The sequence below is a fragment of the Anomaloglossus baeobatrachus genome, chromosome 7, assembly GCF_048569485.1.
Source record: "Anomaloglossus baeobatrachus isolate aAnoBae1 chromosome 7, aAnoBae1.hap1, whole genome shotgun sequence".
In the NCBI taxonomy this organism is placed as follows: Eukaryota; Metazoa; Chordata; class Amphibia; order Anura; family Aromobatidae; genus Anomaloglossus; species Anomaloglossus baeobatrachus.
In genome coordinates, this window is record NC_134359.1 from 253,777,075 (window position 1) to 253,802,430 (window position 25,356).

Sequence of the window (25,356 nt, forward strand, 5' to 3'; positions counted from 1 at the left end):
TGTCTGTATTCTTTCAGAAGCGCATAGGGCGACTTCCTCAGGTACGCACGTTCCTGCAGGGGGTTTGTCACATTGTCCCTCCGTACAAGAGGCCGTTAGACCCATGGGATCTGAACAGGGTACTAATTGCTCTCCAGGAGCCGCCCTTTGAGCCTCTGAGGGATGTTTCACTTTCTCGACTTTCACAGAAAGTGGCCTTTTTGGTAGCGGTCACGTCTCTTCAGAGAGTGTCCGAGCTCGCAGCAAAGCTCCCTTCTTAGTGTTTCACCAAGACAAGGTAGTGCTGCGCCTGATTCCGGGGTTTCTCCCTAAGGTGGTATCCCCCTTTTCATTTCAGTCAGGATATTTCCTTACCTTCCTTTTGTCCTCATCCAGTTCATCGATATGAATTGGATTTGTATTTGTTGGATCTGATGAGAGCGCTCAGAATCTACATTTCCCGCACGGCGCCCCTGCGCCGCTCGGATGCACCCTTTGTACTTGTCGCTGGTCAGCGCAAAGGGTCGCAGGCTTCCAAATCCACCCTGGCCCGATGGATCAAGGAACCAATTCTTGAAGCCTACCGTTCTGCTGGGCTTCCGGTTCCATCAGGGCTGAAGGCCCTTTCTACCAGAGCCGTGGGTGCGTCCTGGACATTACGGCACCAGGCTACGGCTCAGCAGGTGTGCCAGGCGGCTACCTGGGCGAGTCTGCACACCTTCACCAAGCGTTATCAGGTGCATGCCTACGCTTAGGTGGATGCCAGCCTAAGTAGAAGAGTCCTGCATGCGGCGGTTGCCTCCATGTAGGGAAGGGCTGTTTTTACAGTCCAAACTTGAGGTATTAATTTACCCACCCAGGGACTGCTTTTGGACGTCCCAATCGTCTGGGTCTCCCAATGGAGCGCCGAAGAAGGGAATTTTGTTACTTACCGTAAATTCCTTTTCTTCTAGCTCCAATTGGGAGACCCAGCACCCGCCCCTGTTCCTTCGGGATTTTTTGGTTGTTCGGGTACACATGTTGTTCACGTTGAATGGTTTCAGTTCTCCGATGTTCCTTCGGATTGAATTGTTTAACCAGTTATTGGCTTTCCTCCTTCTTGCTTTTGCACTAAAACTGAAGCAGCCCGTGATCCACGGGGGGTGTATATGCAGAAGGGGAGGGGCCTTACACTTTTGAGTGTAATACTTTGTGTGGCCTCCGGAGGCAGTAGCTATACACCCAATCGTCTGGGTCTCCCAATTGGAGCTAGAAGAAAAGGAATTTACGGTAAGTAACAAAATTCCCTTCTTTCTAGTAGCAGTCACTTCACTTCGCAGAGTGTCTGAGCTAGCTGCACTGTCATGCAAAGCTCCCTTCCTGGTGTTTCACCAGGACAAGGTGGTTCTGCGTCCGGTTCCGGAATTTCTCCCTAAGGTGGTATCCCCCTTTCATCTCAATCAGGATATCTCCTTACCTTCTTTTTATTCTCATCCAGTTCACCAATGTGAAAAGGATTTGCACTTGTTAGATCTGGTGAGAGCACTCAGACTCTACATTTCTCGTACGGCGCCCCTGCGCCGCTCGGATGCACTCTTTGTCCTTGTCGCTGGCCAGCGTAAAGGGTCACAGGCTTCCAAATCAACCCTGGCTCGGTGGATCAAGGAGCCAATTATCGAAGCTTACCGTTCGGCTGGGCTTCCGGTTCCCTCAGGGCTGAAGGCCCATTCTACCAGAGCCGTGGGCGCATCCTGGGCTTTGAGGCACCAGGCTACGGCTCAGCAGGTGTGTCAGGCGGCTACCTGGTCGAGCCTGCACACTTTCACGAAGCACTATCAGGTGCATACCTATGCTTCGGCGGATGCCAGCCTAGGTAGACGAGTCCTTCAGGCGGCGGTTGCCCACCTGTAGGAAGAGGCCGTTTTACGGCTCTCTTACGAGGTATTATTTTACCCACCCAGGGACTGCTTTTGGACGTCCCAATTGTCTGGGTCTCCCAATAGAGCGACAAAGAAGAGGGGAATTTTGTTTACTTACCGTAAATTCCTTTTCTTCTAGCTCTAATTGGGAGACCCAGCACCCGCCCCTGTTTTTTTGTGTACACATGTTGTTCATGTTGAATGGTTTCAGTTCTCCGATATTCCTTCGGATTGAAGTTACTTTAAACCAGTTTATAATTTTTTTTTTTCCTCCTTCTTGCTTTTGCACCAAAACTGAGGAGCCCGTGGGAGCACGGGGGGTGTATAGGCAGAAGGGGAGGGGCTTAACACTTTTTAGTGTAATACTTTGTGCGGCCTCCGGAGGCATAGCCTATACACCCAATTGTCTGGGTCTCCCAATTAGAGCTAGAAGAAAAGGAATTTACGGTAAGTAAACAAAATTCCCTTCTTTCCAAAGTTCAACCAACTTTATTAACACTGACAAGTATTAAAAAACGCACCTAAAAAAACGCATGAAAAAAGCATGCGTTTTCGATGCGTTTTTCTCAAAAAGCATTGTTTACAATTCTCCCCTCTGCCAGAGGGTGCGTTTTTCTTTGTCGCTCCATTGGGAGACCCAGACAATTGGGTGTATAGCTACTGCCTCCGGAGGCCACACAAAGTATTACACTCAAAAGTGTAAGGCCCCTCCCCTTCTGGCTATACACCCCCAGTGGGATCACTGGCTCACCAGTTTTGTGCTTTGTGCGAAGGAGGTCAGACATCCACGCATAGCTCCACTGTTTAGTCAGCAGTAGCTGCTGACTATGTCGGATGGAAGAAAAGAGGACCCATACTAAGGGTCCCCAGCATGCTCCCTTCTCACCCCACTCTTGTCGGGTGTTTGTTAAGGTTGAGGTACCCATTGCGGGTACGGAGGCTGGAGCCCACATGCTGTTTTCCTTCCCCATCCCCCTGAGGGCTCTGGTGAAGTGGGATCCTATCGGTCTCCAGGCACTGAGGCCGTGCTCCATCCACAGCTCCTGGGAATCTGCTGGACATGGAGCGGAGTATCCTCAGGGACATGGCCCTGCTACGTTAAGGTACTCTGTGTCCCTGTGGGGACCGCGCAGACACACGGCAGCATTGCTGGGTGTGTTAGTGCGCCAGGGACGGCGGCGCTGCCCGCACTAGTGCCATCGCACACTACAGCTGGCTGGGTGTGTTAGCGCGGTAGTCCCCTAATACACTAACTGCCGTTGCCATTTTTATTTCGGGCGCGGCTGGGACTTGTGGTGCGCCGGGGACTTCCGCGCCGACCAAGGCTTATATGCCGGCCGCGCTTATCACTCGAGTCCCCGGCTTGCGCGGCCTAGTCTCACTTCGTTTCCGCCCACAGACCTGCCAGTCAGGGTAGGGGCATAACGCTGCACAGCACGGCAGCGCTGAGAGCTGGAGTATGCTTTGCATACTCCACCCCTCTCACTGGATGCACGGTGAATCCGGCAGCGCTGAGAGCTGGAGTATGCTTTGCATACTCCACCCCTCTCACTGTGTACACTGTGAAGCCGGATTCCCGCACTTTCTCAGGCACGCCCACGGCTTCTTCCTCTGCACAGGACGCCGGCAGCCATTCTTGTCAGTGTTTTCTGTAGCGACAGAAGAGACAAGTTTAGGAATCCCTGGCAGGGATTCGGATAGTCACACAACCGCTGTGACCAGGCGTTAAGCAGCACCTGTGGGGCTGACTCCACTAGTGCCGAAGTGCACATATACATATATGCTTATTCACTATGCATTGCACTGTTTAGCTGCATTTTTGTATATACCCTCCTTGATTGTGCGGAGGACATAACAGCATATTGTCTGTGTAAAACAGAGGTGCAGAAGCACATGTTTTCTATGCAGCCGGTACAGCATGTATGGCTATATGGCCGGCAGTGTACATAGACCCCCATTGTATACTACGGAGTCTCTGCTAACCGTCCAGGACATGGGGACGGTGCTTGCATATTTACTGACAGATTTTCTGAGACTATGGCTATGATACTAGAAGCCTTGCAGTCCAGACAAGTCTCTCAAATCCATGGCCACTGTTCACATTATCCATGGTCCCCCTCAGTGGGAACAACTTTGAGCTCCGAGGGGTCATGTGCTTCCCAGAGTGACGGCTCTGACACGGACGACAGTCCCAGATAGTCCGAGAGGCTCACTATGAGCGGCCATCGACTTCATCACACTAGTCAGGGTCCCAGCAAGCGGACTCTCTGTGTGATGTGGCGGAGATAGCTGCTCAAGATCTAATCCTGAGACCGCTCTCAATCTGGATACACCTGATGGTGACGCCATAGTCAATAATCTAATAGCGTCCATCAATAGAATGTTAGTTATTTCTCCCCCAGCTCCTCCAGTGGAAGAGTCAGCTTCATAGCAGGAGAAATTCCATTCACGTATCCCAAGCGTAAATTAAATACTTTCCTTGACCACCCTGACTTTACACAGGCAGTCCAGGAACACCACGCTTATCCAGTTAAGCGCTTCCCCAAACGGCTGAGGATACACGTTATCCCTACCCCCTGACGTGGGCAATGGCTGAACCCAGTGTCCCAAGGGGCATCCTCCAATCTCCAGCTTGCAGCTAGATCCATAGTTGCAGTGGAAGATGGGGCTGCACTTAAAGATGCCACTGACTGACAGGGATCTCTGGTCGAAATCCATCTATGAGGCTATCGGCGCGCTGTTAGCTCCAGCAGCCGTAGAGGCACCCCAAGCTACTTCAGCTTGTCTTACACAGATGGACACGGTCACACGTACATCTGTTCCGCAAGTGTCATCCTTAACCGCTCAAATGTCTGCATTTGCGTCTTAGGCGATTAATGCTGTCCTAGACTCTACGACCCGTACGGCAGTGGCGTCCGCTCACTCCGTGGTTTTACGCAGGGCCTGGGTGTTAACTGAATGGAAGGCAGATTCTGCTTCCAAAAAAGGGCTTACCCAGTTTGCCTTGTTCTGCTGACCGACTGTTTAGTGTGCGTGAGATGTAATCATTAAACAGTTCAAGAGTAAGGATTCTTCCTTACCTCATCCCAGACAAAACAAACCCCAACATACCAAGGGACAGTCGGGGTTTTCGGTTTTTTCAAGGCTCGGGCAGGTCCCATTTCTCCTCGTCCAAAGAGGACTCAAAAGGATCAGAGGAGCTCAGTTTCTTGGCGGGCTCAGTCACGCCCAAAAAAGACAGCCTGAAAATCCACTTCCAAGAGGCTTCCTCATGACTTGCGGCCTCCTCTCTCCGCATCCTCGGTCGGTAGCAGGCTCTCCCGCCTTGGCGATATTTAGCTGTCACAGGTCAAAGACCGTTGGGTGAGAGACATTCTGTCTCACGGGTACAGGATAGAGTTCAGTTCTCGTCCTCCAACTCAATTCTTCAGAACTTCTCCACCTCCCGACCGAGCCGACGCTCTTCTGCAGGCGGTGGGCACTCTAAAGGCACAACGAGTGGTGACCCCCGTTCCTCTTCAGGAACAAGGTCACGGTTTTTACTCCGAATTATTTGCGATGCCAAGAAAGGACGAGTATTTCCGTCCCGTTCTGGATCTAACACGGCTCAACCAGCTCGTGAACACCAGGCGGTTCCGGATGTAATCCCCCGCTCCGTCATCGCCTCAATGTTTCAAGGAAATTTCCTAACATCGATAGACGTCAAGGATGCTTATCCCCACGTGCCGATTGATCCAGAGCTCCAGCGTTTCTACGCTTTGTTATAAGACGCGAACACCTTCAGTTCGTAACCTTGCCTTCTGGCTGGCGATAGCCCCACGGGTCTTCGCTAAGGTCATGCCAGCAGTAGTACCAGTCCTGCAATTCCAGTCCTACAGCTCTGCTGAGTGAGTTAATGTATTGGGAACTGCCGCGCCGGCCGCTGCTGTCAGTTTACACTGCGGCGCGGCTGGGACTTGTGGTGCGCCGGGGACTTCCGCGCTGGCCGTGCATATATGACTGCCGCGCTTATTACTCGAGTCCCCGGCTTTTGCGGCCTAGTTTCGCTTCGTTCCCGCCCCCAGGCCTGCCAGTCAGGGGAAGGGCGGGACGCTGTACAGAACATCAGCGCAGAGGGCTGGAGTCTACTTTACATACTCCAGCCCTCACACTGGACACAGTGGGACGCCAGTTTCCCGCACTTTGTCTGAGGCACGCCCACGGTCCGCCCCTCTTCACAGAACGCCGGCAGCCATTCCTGTGTGCAGTCTGAGCTGGAGAGGGGAGACAAGTTCTGGGAGACCCAGACACGGGATTCTGGCGACCACACACCCGCGTTTGAGCGGGCGGTAAGCGGCACCTCTGGTGCTGACCCCACTAGTGCCGAAGTGTACATTTATATTTTTATGCTTGCATGCTATACATTGCACTGTACGGTCGCTGGTGATTCTTGGCTATATACCCTCCTAGATTGCTCAGAGGAGACAACAGCATGTCATCCGCAAAAAGCAAGGGTGCCAAGGCACAGGCTTTCTATGCTGCTTGTACCGCATGTGAGGCTACTCTACCGGCAGGTTCCACTGACCCCCACTGTGTGCAGTGTTCGGCCCCTGTGGCAACTGCTCGGCCGGGGCCTCTGCTAGAGGTGACCCAGGGAGAACCACCTGTGAATACTGTCCAGGTGACTGGGACGGAGGTTGCAGTTTTGCTGATAGATTGTCTGTGACTATGACTGAAATTCTAGAAACTTTGCAGTCTAGACCAGTAACTCAGACCATGGGCACTGTTGAATCATTGCTCCCTGGTCCCCCTCAGTTGGAACAGCTCCGGGTTCCGGGGGTGTCCCATGCATCCCAGGGTGAAGGCTCTGACACGGACGACAGTCCCAGGCAGCCTAAGCGAGCTCGCTATGAGCGACCCTCGACTTCATCACACTGGTCAGGGTCCCAGCAGGAGGACTCTCTGTATGATGAGGCGGAGGTAGCTGATCAGGATTCTGATCCTGAGACCGCTCTCAATCTGGATACTCCTGATGGTGACGCCATAGTGAATGATCTTATAGCGTCCATCAATAGAATGTTGGATATTTCTCCCCCAGCTCCTCCAGTGGAGGAGTCAGCTTCACAGCAGGAGAAATTCCATTTCAGGTATCCCAAGCGTAAATTAAGTACTTTTCTGGACCACTCTGACTTTAGAGAGGCAGTCCAGAAACACCACGCTTATCCAGATAAGCGTTTCTCCAAACGGCTTAAGGATACACGTTATCCCTTTCCCCCTGACGTGGTCAAGGGCTGGACCCAGTGTCCCAAGGTGGATCCTCCAATCTCCAGACTTGCGGCTAGATCCATAGTTGCAGTGGAAGATGGGGCTGCACTTAAAGATGCCACTGACAGACAGATGGAGCTCTGGTTGAAATCCATCTATGAAGCTATCGGCGCGTCGTTTGCTCCAGCATTCGCAGCCGTATGGGCACTCCAAGCTATTTCAGCTGGTCTTACACAGATTGACACGGTCACACGTACATCTGTTCCGCAGGTGGCATCCTTAACCTCTCAAATGTCTGCATTTGCGTCTTACGCGATTAATGCTGTCCTGGACTCTACGAGCCGTACGGCAGTGGCGTCCGCCAACTCCGTGGTTTTACGCAGAACCTTGTGGTTAAGGGAATGGAAGGCAGATTCTGCTTCCTAAAAAGTGCTTAACCAGTTTGCCATTTTCTGATGACCGACTGTTTGGTGAGCGATTGGATGAAATCATTAAACAGTCCAAGGGTAAGGATTCAGCCTTACCCCAGCCCAAACCAAACATTTGGTTTCGGTCCTTTCGAGGCTCGGGCAGGTCCCAATTTTCCTCGTCCAAAAGGACTCAAAAGGATCAGAGGAGCTCAGATTCTTGGCGGGCTCAGTCACGCCCAAAAAAGACAGCCGGAAGACCCGCTACCAAGGCGGCTTCCTCATGACTTTCGGCTTCCTCTCTCCGCAGCCTCGGTCGGTGGCAGGCTCTCCCGCTTTGGCGACATTTGGCTGCCACAGGTCAAAGACCGTTGGGTGAGAGACATTGTCTCACGGGTACAGGATAGAGTTCAGTTCTCGTCCTCCAACTCGATTCTTCAGAACTTCTCCACCTTCCGACCGAGCCGATGCTCTTCTGCGAGCGGTGTGCACTCTAAAGGCAGAAGGAGTGGTGACCCCTGTTCCTCTTCAGGAGCAAGGTCACGGTTTTTACTCCAATTGGTTTGTGGTGCCAAAAAAGGACGGGTCTTTCCGTCCCGTTCTGGATCTAAAACTGCTTAACAAGCACGTGAAAACCAGGCGGTTCCGGATGGAATCCCTCCGCTCCGTCATCGCCTCAATGTCTCAAGGAGATTTCCTAGCATCAATAGACATCAAAGATGCTTATCTCCACGTGCCGATTGCTCCAGAGCACCAGCGTTTTCTACGCTTTGTTATAGGAGACGAACACGTTCAGTTCGTAGCTCTGCCTTTCGGGCTGGCGACAGCCCCACGGGTCTTCACCAAGGTCATGGCAGCAGTAGTAGCAGTCCTGCACTCTCAAGGTCACTCTGTGATCCCGTATTTGGATGATCTACTTGTCAAGGCACCCTCTCAAGAGGCATGCCAACACTGCCTGAACGTTGCGCTGGAGACTCTCCAGAGTTTCGGGTGGATCATCAACTTTTCAAAGTCAAATCTGACCCCGTCCCAATCGCTAACATATCTTGGCATGGAGTTTCATACTCTCTCAGCGATAGTGAAGCTTCCGCTGGACAAACAACGTTCACTACAGACAGGGGTGCAATCTCTCCTTCAAGGCCAGTCACACCCCTTGAGACGCCTCTTGCACTTCCTAGGGAAGATGGTAGCAACAATGGAGGCAGTCCCTTTCGCGCAGTTTCATCTGCGTCCACTACAATGGGATATTCTCCGCCAATGGGACGGGAAGTCGACGTCCCTCGACAGGAACGCCTCCCTTTCTCAGGCGGCCAAGGAATCTCTTCGGTGGTGGCTTCTTCCCACCTCATTGTCAAAAAGAAAGTCCATCCTACCCCCATCCTGGGCGGTAGTCACGACAGACGCGAGTCTATCAGGGTGGGGAGCAGTTTTTCTCCACCACAGGGCTCAAGGTACGTGGACTCAGCAAGAGTCCACCCTTCAGATCAATGTTCTGGAAATCAGAGCAGTGTATCTTGCCCTACAAGCCTTCCAGCAGTGGCTGGAAGGCAAGCAGATCCGAATTCAGTAGGACAACTCCACAGCGGTGGCATACATCAACCACCAAGGAGGAACACGCAGTCGGCAAGCCTTCCAGGACGTCCGGCGGATACTGACGTGGGTGGAAGACACGGCATCCACCATATCCGCAGCTCACATCCCAGGCGTGGAAAACTGGGAAGCAGACTTCCTCAGTCGCCAGGGTATGGACGCAGGGGAATGGTCTCTTCACCCGGACGTGTTTCAGGAGATCTGTCGCCGCTGGGGGATGCCGGACGTCGACCTAATGGCGTCCCGGCACAACAACAAGGTCCCGGCTTTCATGGCACGGTCTCACGATCACCGAACTCTGGCGGCGGACGCCTTAGTTCAAGATTGGTCGCAGTTCCGGCTACCTTATGTGTTCCCACGTCTGGCACTGTTGCCCAGAGTGCTGCGCAAGATCAGGTCCGACTGCCGTCGCGCCATCCTCGTCGCTCCAGACTGGCCGAGGAGATCATGGTACCCGGATCTGTGGCATCTCACGGTCGGCCAACCGTGGGCACTACCAGACCGACCAGACTTGCTGTCTCAAGGGCCGTTTTTTCCATCTGAATTCTGCGGCCCTGAACCTGACTGTGTGGCCATTGAGTCCTGGATACTAGCGTCTTCAGGATTATCTCAAGAGGTCATTGCCACCATGAGACAGGCTAGAAAACCAACTTACGCCAAGATCTACCACAGGACGTGGAAGATATTCTTATCTTGGTGCTCTCCTCAGGGAGTTTCTCCCTGGCCATTTGCATTGCCTACTTTTCTTTCCTTCCTGCCATCCGGTTTGGAAAGGTTTGTCGCTCGGCTCCCTTAAAGGACAAGTCTCAGCGCTATCTGTATTTTTTCAGAAGCGCCTAGCGCGACTTCCTCAGGTACGCACGTTCCTGCAAGGGGTTTGTCATATCGTCCCTCCTTACAAGCGGCCGTTAGAGCCCTGGGATCTGAACAGGGTTCTAGTTGCTCTCCAGAAAGCCGCCTTTCGAGCCTATGAGGGATGTTTCCCTTTCTCGCCTTTCACAGAAAGTGGCCTTTCTAGTAGCGGTCACGTCTCTTCGGAGAGTGTCCGAGCTAGCAGCGCTGTCATGCAAATCTCCCTTCCTGGTGTTTCACCAGGACAAGGTGGTTCTGCGCCTGATTCCGGAGTTTCTCCCTAAGGTGGTATCCCCCTTTCATCTCAATCAGGATATCGCCTAACCTTCTTTGTGTCCTCATCCAGTTCATCAATGTGAAAAGGATTTGCATTTGTTGGATCTGGTGAGAGCACTCAGAATCTACATTTTCCGCACGGCGCCCCTGCGCCGCTCGGATGCACTCTTTGTCCTTGTCGCTGGTCAGCGTAAAGGGTCGCAAGCTTTCAAATCCACCCTGGCTCGGTGGATTAAGGAACCAATTCTTGAAGCCTACCGTCCTGCTGGGCTTCCGGTTTCCTCAGGGCTGAAGGCCCATTCTACCAGAGCCGTGGGTGCGTCCTGGGCATTACGGCACCAGGCTACGGCTCAGCAGGTGTGCCAGGCGGCTACCTGGTCGAGTCTGCACACTTTTACCAAGTATTATCAGGTGCATACCTACGCTTCGGCGGACGCCAGCCTAGGTAGACAAGTCCTTCAGGCGGCGATTGCCCCCATGTAGGAAAGGGCCGTTTTTTTACGGCCCTATCACGAGATATTATTTTACCCACCCAGGGACTGCTTTTGGACGTCCCAATTGTCTGGGTCTCCCAATGGAGCGACAAAGAAGAAGGAAATTTTGTTTACTTACCGTAAATTCCTTTTCTTCTAGCTCCAATTGGGAGACCCAGCACCCGCCCTGTTTCCTTTGGGTTTTTTGTTTTTTCGGGTACACATGTTGTTCATGTTGAATGGTTTCAGTTCTCCGAGATTCCTTCGGATTGAATTTGGTTTTTAAACCAGTTATTGGCTTTCCTCCTTCTTGCTTTGGCACTAAAACTGAGGAGCCCGTGATCCCACGGGGGGTGTATAGGCAGAAGGGGAGGGGCTTTACACTTTTAAGTGTAGTGCTTTGTGTGGCCTCCGGAGGCAGTAGCTATACACCCAATTGTCTGGGTCTCCCAATTGGAGCTAGAAGAAAAGGAATTTACGGTAAGTAAACAAAATTCCCTTCATTGCGTCCATCAATGAAATGTTGGATATTTCTCCCTCAGCTCCTCCAGTGGAGGAGTCAGCCTCTCAGCAGGAGAAATTCCGTTTCAGGTTTCCCAAGCGTACAAAGAGTATGTTTCTGGACCACTCTGACTTCAGAGAGGCAGTCCAGAAACACCGAGCTTGTCCAGATAAGCGTTTTTCCAAGCGCCTTAAGGATACACGTTACCCTTTCCCCCCTGACGTGGTCAAGGGCTGGACTCAGTGTCCCAAGGTGGATCCTCCAATCTCCAGACTTGCGGCTAGATCCATAGTTGCAGTGGAAGATGGAGCTTCACTCAAGGATGCCACTGACAGACAGATGGAGCTCTGGTTGAAATCCATCTATGAAGCTATCGGCGCGTCTTTTGCTCCAGCATTCGCAGCCGTATGGGCACTCCAAGCTATCTCAGCTGGTCAGGCGCAAATTGACGCACTCACACGTACGTCTGCGCCGCAGGTGGCGTCCATAACCTCTCAAACGTCGGCATTTGCGTCCTACGCTATTAATGCTGTCCTGGACTCTGCGAGCCGTACGGCGGTTGCAGCCGACAATTCGGTGGCAATACGCAGGGCCTTGTGGCTGCGGGAATGGAAGGCAGATTCGGCTTCCAAAAAGTGCTTAACTGGATTGCCATTTTCTGGCGACCGTTTGTTTGGTGAGAGATTTGGATGAAATCATCAAACAATCCAAGGGAAAGGAAACATCCTTACCCCAGGCCAAACCAAAAACACCCCAACCGAGGAGGGGACAGTCGAGGTTTCGGTCCTTTCGGTGTGCGGGCAGGTCCCAATTCTCCTCGTCCAAAAGGCCGCAGAAGGATCAGAGGAACTCCGACGCATGGCGGTCTAAATCACGCCCTAAAAAGACCGCCGGAGGTGCCGCTACTAAGGCGGCTTCCTCATGACTTACGGCCTCCTCACACCGCATCCTCGGTCGGTGGCAGGCTCTCCCGCTTTTGCGACACCTGGCTGCCACAAGTAAAAGACCGTTGGGTGAGAGACATTTTGTCTCACGGTTACAGGATAGAGTTCAGCTCTCGTCCTCCGACTCGATTCTTCAGAACATCTCCGCCTCCCGAGCGAGCCGAGGCTCTTCTGCAGGCGGTGGGCATTCTGAAGGCAGAAGGAGTGGTGGTCCCGGTTCCTCTTCAGCAACAGGGTCACGGTTTCTACTCCAACCTGTTTGTGGTTCCAAAGAAGGACGGGTCCTTCCGTCCTGTTCTGGACCTAAAACTGCTCAACAAACACGTAAGGACCAGGCGGTTCCGGATGGAATCCCTCCGCTCCGTCATCGCCTCAATGTCCCAAGGAGATTTCCTAGCATCGATCGATATCAAGGATGCTTATCTCCACGTACCAATTGCTCCAGAGCATCAGCGTCAGCATCAGCATCAGCGCTTCTTGCGCTTCGCCATAGGAGACGAACACCTTCAGTTCGCGGCACTGCCGTTCGGCCTGGCGACAGCCCCAAGGGTTTTCACCAAGGTCATGGCTACAGTAGTTGCGGTCCTCCACTCTCAGGGTCACTCAGTGATACCTTACTTAGACGATCTGCTGGTCAAGGCACCCTCTCAAGAGGCATGCCAACACAGCCTCAACGTTACTCTGGAGATTCTCCAGAGTTTCGGGTGGATCATCAATTTTCCAAAGTCAAAGTCTGACACCGGTCCAATCGCTGACATATCTTGGCATGGAGTTTCATACTCTTCCAGCGATAGTGAAGCTTCCGCTGAACAAACAGCGTTCACTACAGACAGGGGTGCAATCTCTCCTTCAAGGTCGGTCACACCCCTTGAGGCGCCTCATGCACTTCCTGGGGAAGATGGTGGCAGCAATGGAAGCAGTCCCTTTCGCGCAGTTTCACCTGCGTCCACTTCAATGGGACATTCTACGCAAGTGGGACAGGATGCCGACGTCCCTAGACAGGAACGTCTCCCTCTCTCAGGCAACCAAAGCTTCCCTTCGGTGGTGGCTTCTTCCCACCTCATTATCGAAGGGGAAATCATTCCTACCCCCATCCTGGGCGGTGGTCACGACGGACGCGAGTCTGTCAGGGTGGGGAGCAGTTTTTCTCCACCACAGGGCTCAGGGTACGTGGACTCAGCAAGAGTCCTCACTTCAGATCAATGTTCTGGAGATCAGGGCAGTGTATCTTGCCCTAAAAGCGTTCCAGCAGTGGCTGGAAGGCAAGCAGATCCGAATTCAGTCGGACAACTCCACAGCGGTGGCTTACATCAACCACCAAGGTGGGACACGCAGTCGGCAAGCCTTCCAGGAAGTCCGGCGGATTCTGCTGTGGGTGGAAGCCACAGCATCCACCATATCCGCAGTTCACATCCCGGGCGTAGAAAACTGGGAAGCAGACTTTCTCAGTCGCCAGGGCATGGACGCAGGGGAATGGTCCCTTCACCCGGACGTGTTTCAGGAGATCTGTTGCCGCTGGGGGATGCCGGACGTCGACCTAATGGCGTCACGGCACAACAACAAGGTCCCAACATTCATGGCTCGATCTCAAGATCACAGCGCTCTGGCGGCAGACGCCTTAGTTCAGGATTGGTCGCAGTTTCGGCTTCCTTATGTGTTTCCTCCTCTGGCACTGTTGCCCAGAGTGTTACGCAAGATAAGGGCCGACTGCCGCCGCGTCATCCTCGTCGCTCCAGACTGGCCGAGGAGGTCGTGGTACCCGGATCTGTGGCATCTCACGGTCGGCCAACCGTGGGCACTGCCAGACCGACCAGATTTGCTGTCTCAAGGGCCGTTTTTCCATCTGAATTCTGCGGCCCTCAACCTGACTGTGTGGCCATTGAGTCCTGGATCCTAGCGTCTTCAGGATTATCTCAAGAGGTTATTGCCACTATGAGACAGGCTAGGAAACCAACGTCCGCCAAGATCTACCACAGGACGTGGAAAATATTCCTGTCGTGGTGCTCTGCTCAGGGGTTTTCTCCCTGGCCATTTGCCTTGCCCACTTTTCTGTCCTTTCATCTCAATCAGGACATCTCCTTACCCTCGTTTTGTCCTCATCCAGTTCACCAATGTGAAAAGGATTTGCACTTGTTAGATCTGGTGAGAGCACTCAGACTCTACATTTCTCGTACGGCGCCCCTGCGCCGCTCGGATGCACTCTTTGTCCTTGTCGCTGGCCAGCGTAAAGGGACACAAGCTTCCAAATCAACCCTGGCTCGGTGGATCAAGGAACCAATTCTCGAAGCTTACCGTTCCTCGGGGCTTCCAGTTCCCTCAGGACTGAAGGCCCATTCTACCAGGGCCGTGGGAGCGTCCTGGGCCTTGCGACACCAGGCTACGGCTCAGCAGGTGTGTCAGGCAGCTACCTGGTCGAGCCTGCACACTTTCACGAAACACTATCAGGTGCATACCTATGCTTCGGCAGATGCCAGCCTAGGTAGGCGAGTCCTTCAGGCGGCAGTTGCCCACCTGTAGGACGGAGCCGTTACGGCTCTATTATGAGGTATTATTTACCCACCCAGGGACTGCTTTTGGACGTCCCAATTGTCTGGGTCTCCTAATAAGGAGCGACAAAGAAGAAGGGAATTTTGTTTACTTACCGTAAATTCCTTTTCTTCTAGCTCCAATTGGGAGACCCAGCACCCGCCCCTGTTTTTGTATACACATGTTGTTCAGGTTAAATGGTTTCAGTTCTCCGATATTCCTTCGGATTGAATTTACTTTAAACCAGTTTATAATTTTTTCCTCCTTCGGGCTTTTGCACCAAAACTGATGAGCCCGTGGCAGCACGGGGGGTGTATAGGCTGAAGGGGAGGGGCTTTACACTTTTAGTGTAATACTTTCTGTGTGGCCTCCGGAGGCATAGCTATACACCCAATTGTCTGGGTCTCCCAATTGGAGCTAGAAGAAAAGGAATTTACGGTAAGTAAACAAAATTCCCTTCTTCCCCGCTGACGTAGTTAAGGGTTGGGCTCAATGTCCTAAGGTGGATCCCCCAGTCTCCAGATTGGCGGCTAGATCTGTGGTTTCGGTTGCAGATGGCTCATCACTAAAAGATGCCACTGACAGGCAGATAGAACTCCTGGTGAAATCCATCTATGAGGCCACGGGAGCGTCTTTTGCCCCGGCTTTTGCAGCCATGTGGGCACTCCAAGCTATCTCAGCTTGTCTGGCTGAGATTAATGCGGTCACACGTACGTCTGCCCCGCAGGTCGCATCTTTAACCTCTCAGGCGTCGGCGTTTTCTTCCTACGCCATGAACGCCGTGCTAGACTCTGCTAGCCGTACAGCGGTGGCATCCGCTAATTCGGTGGCAGTCCGCAGGGCCATGTGGCTGCGCGAATGGAAGGCAGACTCTGCTTCCAAGAGGTTCTTAACCGGTTTGCCGTTTTCTGGCGAGAGATTGTTTGGCGAACGATTGGATGAGATTATTAAGGAATCCAAGGGAAAGGACTCCTCCTTACCCCAGTCCAAACCTAAGAGACCTCAGCAACGAAAAATACAATCGAGGTTTCGGTCCTTTCGTCCCTCCGCCAAGCCACAGTCCTCTTCGTCCAATAGACAGGACAAAGGCCAGAGGAACTCCTTTGCGTGGCGGTCTAAGTCACGCCCCCAAAAGACCGCCGGAGACACTGCTTCCAAAGCGGCCTCCTCATGACTCACGGCATCCCCGAACCGCATCCTCGGTCGGTGGCAGGCTCTCCCGCTTTTGCGACACAAAATCCACGTTGACACCGACCCAATCTCTGATCTATCTAGGGATGGAGTTTCATACACAGTCAGCGGTAGTCAAGCTACCACTAGACAAACAGCTGTCACTGCAGGCAGGGGTTCAATCTCTGATTCAGACTCAGTCACACCCCTTGAGACGCCTCATGCACTTCCTGGGGAAGATGGTGGCAGCGATGGAAGCAGTGCCTTTCGCGCAATTCCATCTGCGCCCGCTCCAGTGGGACATTCTACGCAAATGGGACAGGAGGTCGAACTCTCTCGACAGGAACGTCTCTCTCTCTCTTGCAACAAAGACGTCTCTTCAGTGGTGGCTTCTTCCCACTTCCTTATCACAGGGAAAATCCTTCCTTCCCCCAACTTGGGCTGTGGTCACCACGGACGCGAGCCTGTCAGGGTGGGGAGCGGTGTTCCTCCATCACAGGGCTCAGGGAACCTGGACTCCGATGGAGTCTTCACTTCAGATCAATGTCCTGGAGATAAGGGCAGTGTATCTGGCCCTATTGGCTTTCCAGCAGTTGCTGGAGGGCAGGCAGATCCGTATCCAGTCGGACAACGCCACTGCCGTCGCATACATCAATCACCAAGGCGGCACGCGGAGTCTTCAAGCCTTCCAAGAAGTCCGCCGAATTCTGCAGTGGGTGGAGGCCACAGAATCCACCATCTCAGCAGTTCACATACCGGGCGTAGAAAACTGGGAAGCAGATTTTCTCAGTCGTCAGGGCATGGATGCGGGGGAATGGTCCCTGCACCCAGAAGTGTTTCGGGAGATCTGTCGCCGCTGGGGAACGCCGGACGTCGATCTCATGGCGTCACGGCACAACAACAAGGTCCCGCCCTTCATGGCACGGTCTCAGGATCACAGGGCTCTGGCGGCGGACGCATTAGTTCAGGATTGGTCGCAGTTTCGACTGCCTTATGTATTCCCTCCTCTGGCAATGCTGCCCAGAGTTCTACGCAAGATCAGGTCCGACTGCCGTCGCGCCATTCTCGTCGCTCCAGACTGGCCGAGGCGGTCATGGTACCCGGATCTGTGGCATCTCACGGTGGGTCAGCCGTGGGCGCTGCCAGACCGCCCAGACTTGCTGTCGCAAGGGCCATTTTTCATCTGAATTCTGCGGCCCTCAACCTGACTGTGTGGCCATTGAGTCCTGGCTCCTAGCGTCCTCAGGGTTGTCTCAGGATGTCATTGCCACTATGAGACAGGCCAGGAAACAGACGTCCGCCAAGATCTATCACAGGACTTGGCGGATTTTCTTGTCCTGGTGTGCTGATAAAGGTTTTATTCCTTGGCCTTTTGCCTTACCCACTTTTCTTTCCTTCCTTCAATCCGGAATGGATAAGGGGTTGTCACTTAGTTCTCTCAAAGGGCAAGTATCGGCACTCTCAATATTCTTTCAAAAGCGCCTGGCCAAGCTTCCGCAGGTCCGCACGTTCCTGCAGGGAGTTTGCCACATAGTCCCACCTTACAAGCGCCCGCTTGAACCCTGGGACCTTAACAGGGTGCTGACGGCTCTTCAGAAACCACCTTTTGAGCCGCTGCGGGATGTCTCCTTATCACGTCTTTCGCAGAAAGTGGCATTTCTAGTAGCAGTTACTTCGCTCCGTAGAGTGTCGGAGCTTGCAGCACTGTCATGCAAAGCCCCCTTCCTGGTTTTTCACCAGGATAAGGTGGTTCTCCGTCCTGTTCCGGAATTTCTCCCGAAGGTGGTATCGTCCTTTCATCTCAATCAGGATATCACCTTACCTTCATTTTGCCCTAATCCAATTCACCGCTTTGAAAAGGATTTGCACTCATTAGATCTAGTGAGAGCACTCCGTTTCTACGTGTCTCGCACAGCGCCCCTGCGCCGTTCAGATGCGCTTTTTGTCCTTGTGGCTGGTCAGCTCGCAGGCTTCCAGGTCAACCTTGGCTCGGTGGATCAAGGAACCGATTCTTGAAGCTTACCGTTCTTCGGGGCTTCCGATTCCTTCGGGGCTGAAAGCCCATTCTACCAGAGCCGTGGGGGCGTCCTGGGCATTACGGCACCAGGCAACGGCTATACAGGTGTGTCAGGCAGCTACGTGGTCGAGTCTGCACACTTTCACAAAGCACTATCAAGTGCATGCCTATGCTTCGGCAGATGCCAGTCTAGGTAGGCAGGTCCTTCAGGCGGCGGTGGCCCACCTGTAAGAGGGAGTCGTGTCGGCTCTTTTTATCGAGGTATTCTTTTACCCACCCAGGGACTGCTTTTGGACGTCCCAATTGTCTGGGTCTCCCAATGGAGCGACAAAGAAGAAGGGAATTTTGTTTACTTACCGTAAATTCCTTTTCTTCTAGCTCCTATTGGGAGACCCAGCACCCGCCCCTGTTCCCTTCGGGCTAGTTGTTCTTTTGTGTACACATGTTGTTCATGTTCAATTGTTTCATGGTTCTCAGTTCTCCGAACATCCTTCGGATTGAATTTACCTTAAACCAATTTATAAGTTTCCTCCTTCCTGCTTTTGCACCAAAACTGAGGAGCCCGTGATGCACAGGAGGGTGTATAGGCAGAGGGGAGGGGTTACACTTTTGAGTGTAATACTTTGTGTGGCCTCCGGAGGCAGAAGCTATACACCCAATTGTCTGGGTCTCCCAATAGGAGCTAGAAGAAAAGGAATTTACGGTAAGTAAACAAAATTCCCTTCTTCAAGTCCCTCAAGATGGCTAGTCCCCCTCGAAAGACAAATGCAAGAGAGGACAGGATAATGCAGAGAATCTCCATGGGTAATCATTTCAACACTGTAGCTGGAATTGCTCGCCAGTTCAGCACTGAACAGGATAAGGATCTGTCTCATCATACAGTGTCACGGCGTTTAAGAGTATTTGGACTGAAAGCCTTCTCTGCAGGGACCAAACCTCTCAGCAGGAAGAATCAGAAGGATAGCCTCACCATTGGTGAGGAACATGTGTGGACAGAGGAGAAGTGGTCACACTTCATTTTAGTGATGAAAGCAAGTTTAATTTATTTGGGTCTGATGGGAAACATTGTTAGTGAACAAACTGTGGAAAGACTGAACCCAAAGTGTGTTAAGAAGTCAGTGAGAGGTGGTGGCGGAAGTGTCATGGTTTGGGGAATGTTTTCTGCAGCAGGAGTTGGACCTCTCATACAGCTACATGGCAGAGTGAATACAAGTGTGGATCAGAACCTTCAACAACACGTGGTTCCTTATCTGCGTTCACACTCAATCAGCCAGCAATTTTCATGCAGGACAATGCCCCCATCACACAGCAAAACGTGTAAAGCAGTTCCTGGAAACAATGAAATGGCTACCCAGAGTCCTGATCTAGACCCAATAGAAAACCTCTGGAAAATCCTTGGTGACAAAGTTATGGCCAAGAAACCCACAACAAAGAACTGTGGAAGAGACTGGAAGAAGAGTGGACCAAAATCCCACCAGAGCAGTGTGAGAGACTAGTGATGTCCTGTGGCTGCAGAGGGCCTGACTTCATTCACAGCGACGGCCGGTGCACGTCCTACTGATTGTGACTGTTGTTACCTTCAGAAAATGTACTTCTAATATTTCTCTGTGCTACAGTCATTGCTGTTCTCTAATTATTATCATCACGTTATGGGTAAAATAAAGGGTTGATGGTGATTAAACTTTGTCTCTTTTGTAAAACATTGTTCTAGTGGCATGGTGCACCCCCTACAAAAAACCTTCCAAATTTCATCAATGTAGATTACATGATTTCTGAAGAAAGCAAGTGATCAGACATTGTTCTCTAATTTTGATCATGTGTGTATAGATAGATTAGAATATATATATATATATATATATATATATATATATATATATATATATATATATATATTTATTTATTTATTTATTTATATAAATTCCTGCTATTTTCTTGGCCCAGCTTCATCTACCAATTGGTGCCAACATAGTAACATGGTGGGTGGTTGGTGGTTTTTGTGGCCAATAAAGACCTGGATCTGTTCCAATAACCCTATTTTTTTCCTACACTCTTATCCCGTTCCCAACAGCGATGAACAGATCACACAAGAACTGAATATATTTGTGTAACATTTAATGTATACATTAAGTAGCATATAATAAGTAATACAATAAAATATCTTCTGCTGGCAAATATTACAGGAACACAGAGGAGATAATCATCAGTAGTAGAGTAGAAAGGCGGAGGATGGGGGAAGCGCATGCACCTAAAGAGGAAAATTAGACATATTATTAGGCCTTATGCAGAAGTCTAAATTCTGGCCTTTAAAGGGACTCGGATTAAAAAGCACAGGCGCTCGCTGCACCCCTGGGGAGGCCAAACCGTTCAGTGAACCGTCCCACCTACTTTGTTTTCTCAACTTCTGCATCCGTACTCTACACGGATGGGCACATGGAGTGAGACCGGTTTCCAATTTGGGACGTGACTGGCCTTAGATATATCACCGCCGTCTGAACATACCCTTAAAGCAAAACTATCACATGATTCATGGTGATTAAACCACAGATGGCATGAACCAGAGACGGCTCCCTTACTACAAACCTATGTTTCACTCTGAATTCCCTGCGGCAGTCTAGTTATCTAGTTGGAGATGTAATTAGGAAGGAGGTCACTAATCATGGATGTTAGTCTCTGCAGCACTACCATGCTTGGGTGCTCAGTACTGACACTCGGATGGGCGCAACTCAAGCACCCAAGTAATGTGGAAGTCAATGGGTGACTCAAGCAATTTTCCAGGAAGTCTTCTGGAAAAATGTTTGGAGCTCCCATTGACTTCCACTGTACTCGAGTCATGCTCATCTGAGCACCAACAGCTCATTACGAGTACCTGAGCATGGGAGTGCTCACTCATCACTAGCGCCATTATAGGTCTTGCCCTATTTTCTACAAGCCTCAGCTAATTTTCTTTGTCTTTCTCCCTCCATAGACTTCTATAGGTAGCAGATGTAATTTTATCCCTCACTGAAGACAGAACTGTAGACAGATTAGAGCAATTTCCTGTTCCTCTAATTGCAAGACTAAGAATTAAGGAAAGATATAATACAAACTCCTATCTTCACTTTATAGTGTTGACTTTTGGCAATACATGTGTAGTTACTCTTTGTTAAAAAAAAAATGTCTGTTCATGTCTTGTGCAGTATTACAGCTCATTCCAATCACGTTAATTGAGTGGAGCTCTAGTATCACACGCCCTACTGTCCCTCTGGCTTGGTTAGACGACCAGGTCTCCCACCATTCAGGGGATACCTTCTAAGCAAAGACGACAATAAGGATACTTGTGATACTTTATAGAGAATGCATATAATAAAGTCCAAAAAGTAAAGGGTAGCGTACAAGTCATGTGAACCCCCTTAAATATGTGGTAGGTCCAGATCATGAGACCTCTCAAAAAGTGCGCTACACAGGCTTTATAGAATATTTTAAGACACCCCCCCCCACCCCGATAACCTATAGGATTGTTAAATGCTCCGACATTTAATATATAAAAGATTAGTTACACTTTATAAAATAATCTAACACTATATAGTATACTTACTGGTAACCACATTTGATGTTTCTGCAAAAGAGAACCTTTATATTAGAGAAACAGATCAGTAGATACAATTTAACAGAATTTCCCAAGATTACTAAAACATGTCTGCTTTCTTTGCTTTCTTTCAGAAACGGCGCCACCCCTGTCATTGGGTTGAGTATGGTACTGCAGCTGAGCTGTATAAAAGTGAATGGGCTGATCTGTTGTACCACATAATCTATAGAGGGAGCTGCTGCTTTTGGAGAAATAAGTATTTATTTTTTTTAATCCCAGATTATCCTTTTAAATTAAAAATGTCAGAGTTTGTTTTCTGAATTAGGTACGGTATCGTACGTGATTCCATGCATGTCCCTTCCCATGTGACAAATATCCAAGCCCTTATTACAGAGACTTTTTTTTGTCTTATATATGACCTGACCCATTGGACTAACTTGCAGTTCACACCTACTAATATCTGTACTGATCCTCTCACAATGAGGAATACAGCTCCTATTGAAGTCAATGGTAGCCATATCTGTAGATGTGTAGCAGGCTCCCCCTAGTGGTGGCTGCCTTCTGCTCAATGAGTGCAGCTCTGACCTAGGCCTCCTTTCCTTCAGCCACCCATCATTCAACATGTAGGGAAATATATTTCATACTGTGGGCTCTTTACCTGCCCGCTTTATGGGTCCAATGGTCAGGTCCTGCGTTGCCATATCCAGTCCAGCACTTCGGGCTCCAGAGCAGGACTAAAACAGAAATGAGGATTATGATCAAAGGAAAGTGTTCACTATTACATCACATTCCAATCTGGAACAGGTGCAGAAAAATCTGTGTGTGGAATTCAGGGTTATTCCCATCTCCAAGATCCTAATCCAATATGTAGTAGGTGTAATAATAATAATAGCAAATACCTCCAATTAGAAATTTAATAGAATTCTCCTGATTAGCTGTCTCTTACCTCATGTGCAGGGCATTGCAGCTTAGGCATCTATGGTTATGACTACGAGCAACTGACTCACTATATGAGTGGTTGTAACCATGGATACCTAAGCTACTGCAATGCCCTGCACATGAGGTAAGATAGATCGCTAATCAGGAGAACTATACTACTTTTTTTAATTGGAGGTATTTACTATTATTATTACTTGGGATAGCTTCTTGGTGATGGGGAAAACCCCTTTTAAAGGCATTGTGCAGCTGGAAGGGTAACTGCACTTCACTTTCAGGTAATTTTTTTAGAATAAGCTTTAACACTAATGTGCGCCATTTAGTGATTAGCGAGCACTACCATGCTCTGTACTCGTAACTAGTGATGAGTGGGCACTACCATGCTCTGTACTCGTAACTTGTGATGAGCGGGCACTACCATGTTCGGGTGCTCTGTACTCGTAACTAGTGATGAGTGGGCACTACCATGCTCTGTACTCGTAACTTGTGATGAGCGGGCACTACCATGCTCGGGTGCTCGGTACATGTAACTAGTGATGAGCGGGCACTACCATGCTCGGGTGCTCTGTACTCGTAACTAGTGATGAGCGGGCACTACCATGCTCGGGTGCTCGGTACTCGTAACTTGTGATGAGCGGGCACTACCATGCTCGGGTGCTCGGTACTCGTAACTTGTGATGAGCGGGCACTACCATGCTCGGGTGCTCAGTACATGTAACTAGTGATGAGCGGGCACTACCATGCTCGGGTGCCCTGTACTTGTAACTAGTGATGAGCGGGCACTACCATGCTCGGGTGCTCGGTACTCGTAACTTGTGATGAGCGGGCACTACCATGCTCGGGTGCTCAGTACTGGTAACTAGTGATGAGCGGGCACTACCATGCTCGGTACTCGTAACTAGTGATGAGCGGGCACTACCATGCTCGGGTGCTCGGTACTCGTAACTTGTGATGAGCGGGCACTACCATGCTCGGGTGCTCAGTACTGGTAACTAGTGATGAGCGGGCACTACCATGCTCGGTACTCGTAACTTGTGATGAGCGGGCACTACCATGCTCGGGTGCTCGGTACTCGTAACTTGTGATGAGCGGGCACTACCATGCTCGGGTGCTCAGTACATGTAACTAGTGATGAGCGGGCACTACCATGCTCGGGTGCTCTGTACTTGTAACTAGTGATGAGCGGGCACTACCATGCTCAGGTGCTCAGTACTGGTAACTAGTGATGAGCGGGCACTACCATGCTCGGTACTCGTAACTAGTGATGAGCGGGCACTACCATGCTCAGGTGCTCAGTACTGGTAACTAGTGATGAGCGGGCACTACCATGCTCGGTACTCGTAACTAGTGATGAGCGGGCACTACCATGCTCAGGTGCTCAGTACTCGTAACTTGTGATGAGCGGGCACTACCATGCTCGGGTGCTCTGTACCTGTAACTAGTGATGAGCGGGCACTACCATGCTCGGGTGCTCTGTACTCGTAACTTGTGATGAGCGGGCACTACCATGCTCGGGTGCTCAGTACATGTAACTAGTGATGAGCGGGCACTACCATGCTCGGGCGCTCTGTACTCGTAACTAGTGATGAGCGGGCACTACCATGCTCAGGTGCTCAGTACTGGTAACTAGTGATGAGCGGGCACTACCATGCTCAGGTGCTCAGTACTCGTAACTAGTGATGAGCGGGCACTACCATGCTCGGGTGCTCAGTACTCGTAACTTGTGATGAGCGGGCACTACCATGCTCGGGTGCTCTGTACTCGTAACTAGTGATGAGCGGGCACTACCATGCTCGGGTGCTCGGTACTTGTAACTAGTGATGAGCGGGCACTACCATGCTCAGGTGCTCGGTACTTGTAACTAGTGATGAGCGGGCACTACCATGCTCAGGTGCTCGGTACTCGTAACTAGTGATGAGCGGGCACTACCATGCTCAGGTGCTCGGTACTCGTAACTAGTGATGAGCGGGCACTACCATGCTCAGGTGCTTGGTACTCGTAACTAGTGATGAGCGGGCACTACCATGCTCAGGTGCTCGGTACTCGTAACTAGTGATGAGCGGGCACTACCATGCTCAGGTGCTCGGTACTCGTAACTAGTGATGAGCGGGCACTACCATGCTCAGGTGCTCGGTACTCGTAACTAGTGATGAGCGGGCACTACCATGCTCAGGTGCTCGGTACTCGTAACTAGTGATGAGCGGGCACTACCATGCTCAGGTGCTCGGTACTAGTAACTAGTGATGAGCGGGCACTACCATGCTCGGGTGCTCGGTACATGTAACTAGTGATGAGCGGGCACTACCATGCTCGGGTGCTCTGTACTTGTAACTAGTGATGAGCGGGAACTACCATGCTCAGGTGCTCAGTACTGGTAACTAGTGATGAGCGGGCACTACCATGCTCGGTACTCGTAACTAGTGATGAGCGGGCACTACCATGCTCAGGTGCTCAGTACTGGTAACTAGTGATGAGTGGGCACTACCATGCTCAGGTGCTCAGTACTCTTAACTTGTGATGAGCGGGCACTACCATGCTCAGGTGCTCAGTACTCGTAACTTGTGATGAGCGGGCACTACCATGCTCGGGTGCTCTGTACTCGTAACTAGTGATGAGCGGGCACTACCATGCTCGGGTGCTCGGTACTCGTAACTAGTGATGAGCGGGCACTACCATGCTCAGGTGCTCGGTACTCGTAACTAGTGATGAGTGAGCACTACCATGCTCAGGTGCTCAGTACTGGTAACTAGTGATGAGCGGGCACTACCATGCTCGGTACTCGTAACTAGTGATGAGCGGGCACTACCATGCTCAGGTGCTCAGTACTGGTAACTAGTGATGAGCGGGCACTACCATGCTCGGGTGCTCAGTACTCGTAACTTGTGATGAGCGGGCACTACCATGCTCGGGTGCTCTGTACTCGTAACTAGTGATGAGCGGGCACTACCATGCTCGGGTGCTCTGTACTCGTAACTAG

General features: G+C 51.1%; 1 protein-coding gene across 1 annotated transcript in view; it reads right to left on the reverse strand.

Moving 5' to 3' along the window:
* Window positions 1-20,044: 20,044 nt before the first annotated feature.
* The window catches only part of LOC142245389 (uromodulin-like), a 50,453-nt gene continuing 45,141 nt past the window's right edge, over window positions 20,045-25,356 (reverse strand). Inside the window, exons 14-16 of the mRNA XM_075318052.1 lie at window positions 22,102-22,177; window positions 21,453-21,473; window positions 20,045-20,123 (exon numbers count right to left, since the gene is read on the reverse strand). Coding sequence (XP_075174167.1) covers window positions 20,053-20,123; window positions 21,453-21,473; window positions 22,102-22,177 — 168 coding nt within the window. The 3' untranslated portion in view covers window positions 20,045-20,052. The remainder of the gene's footprint in view (window positions 20,124-21,452; window positions 21,474-22,101; window positions 22,178-25,356) is intronic.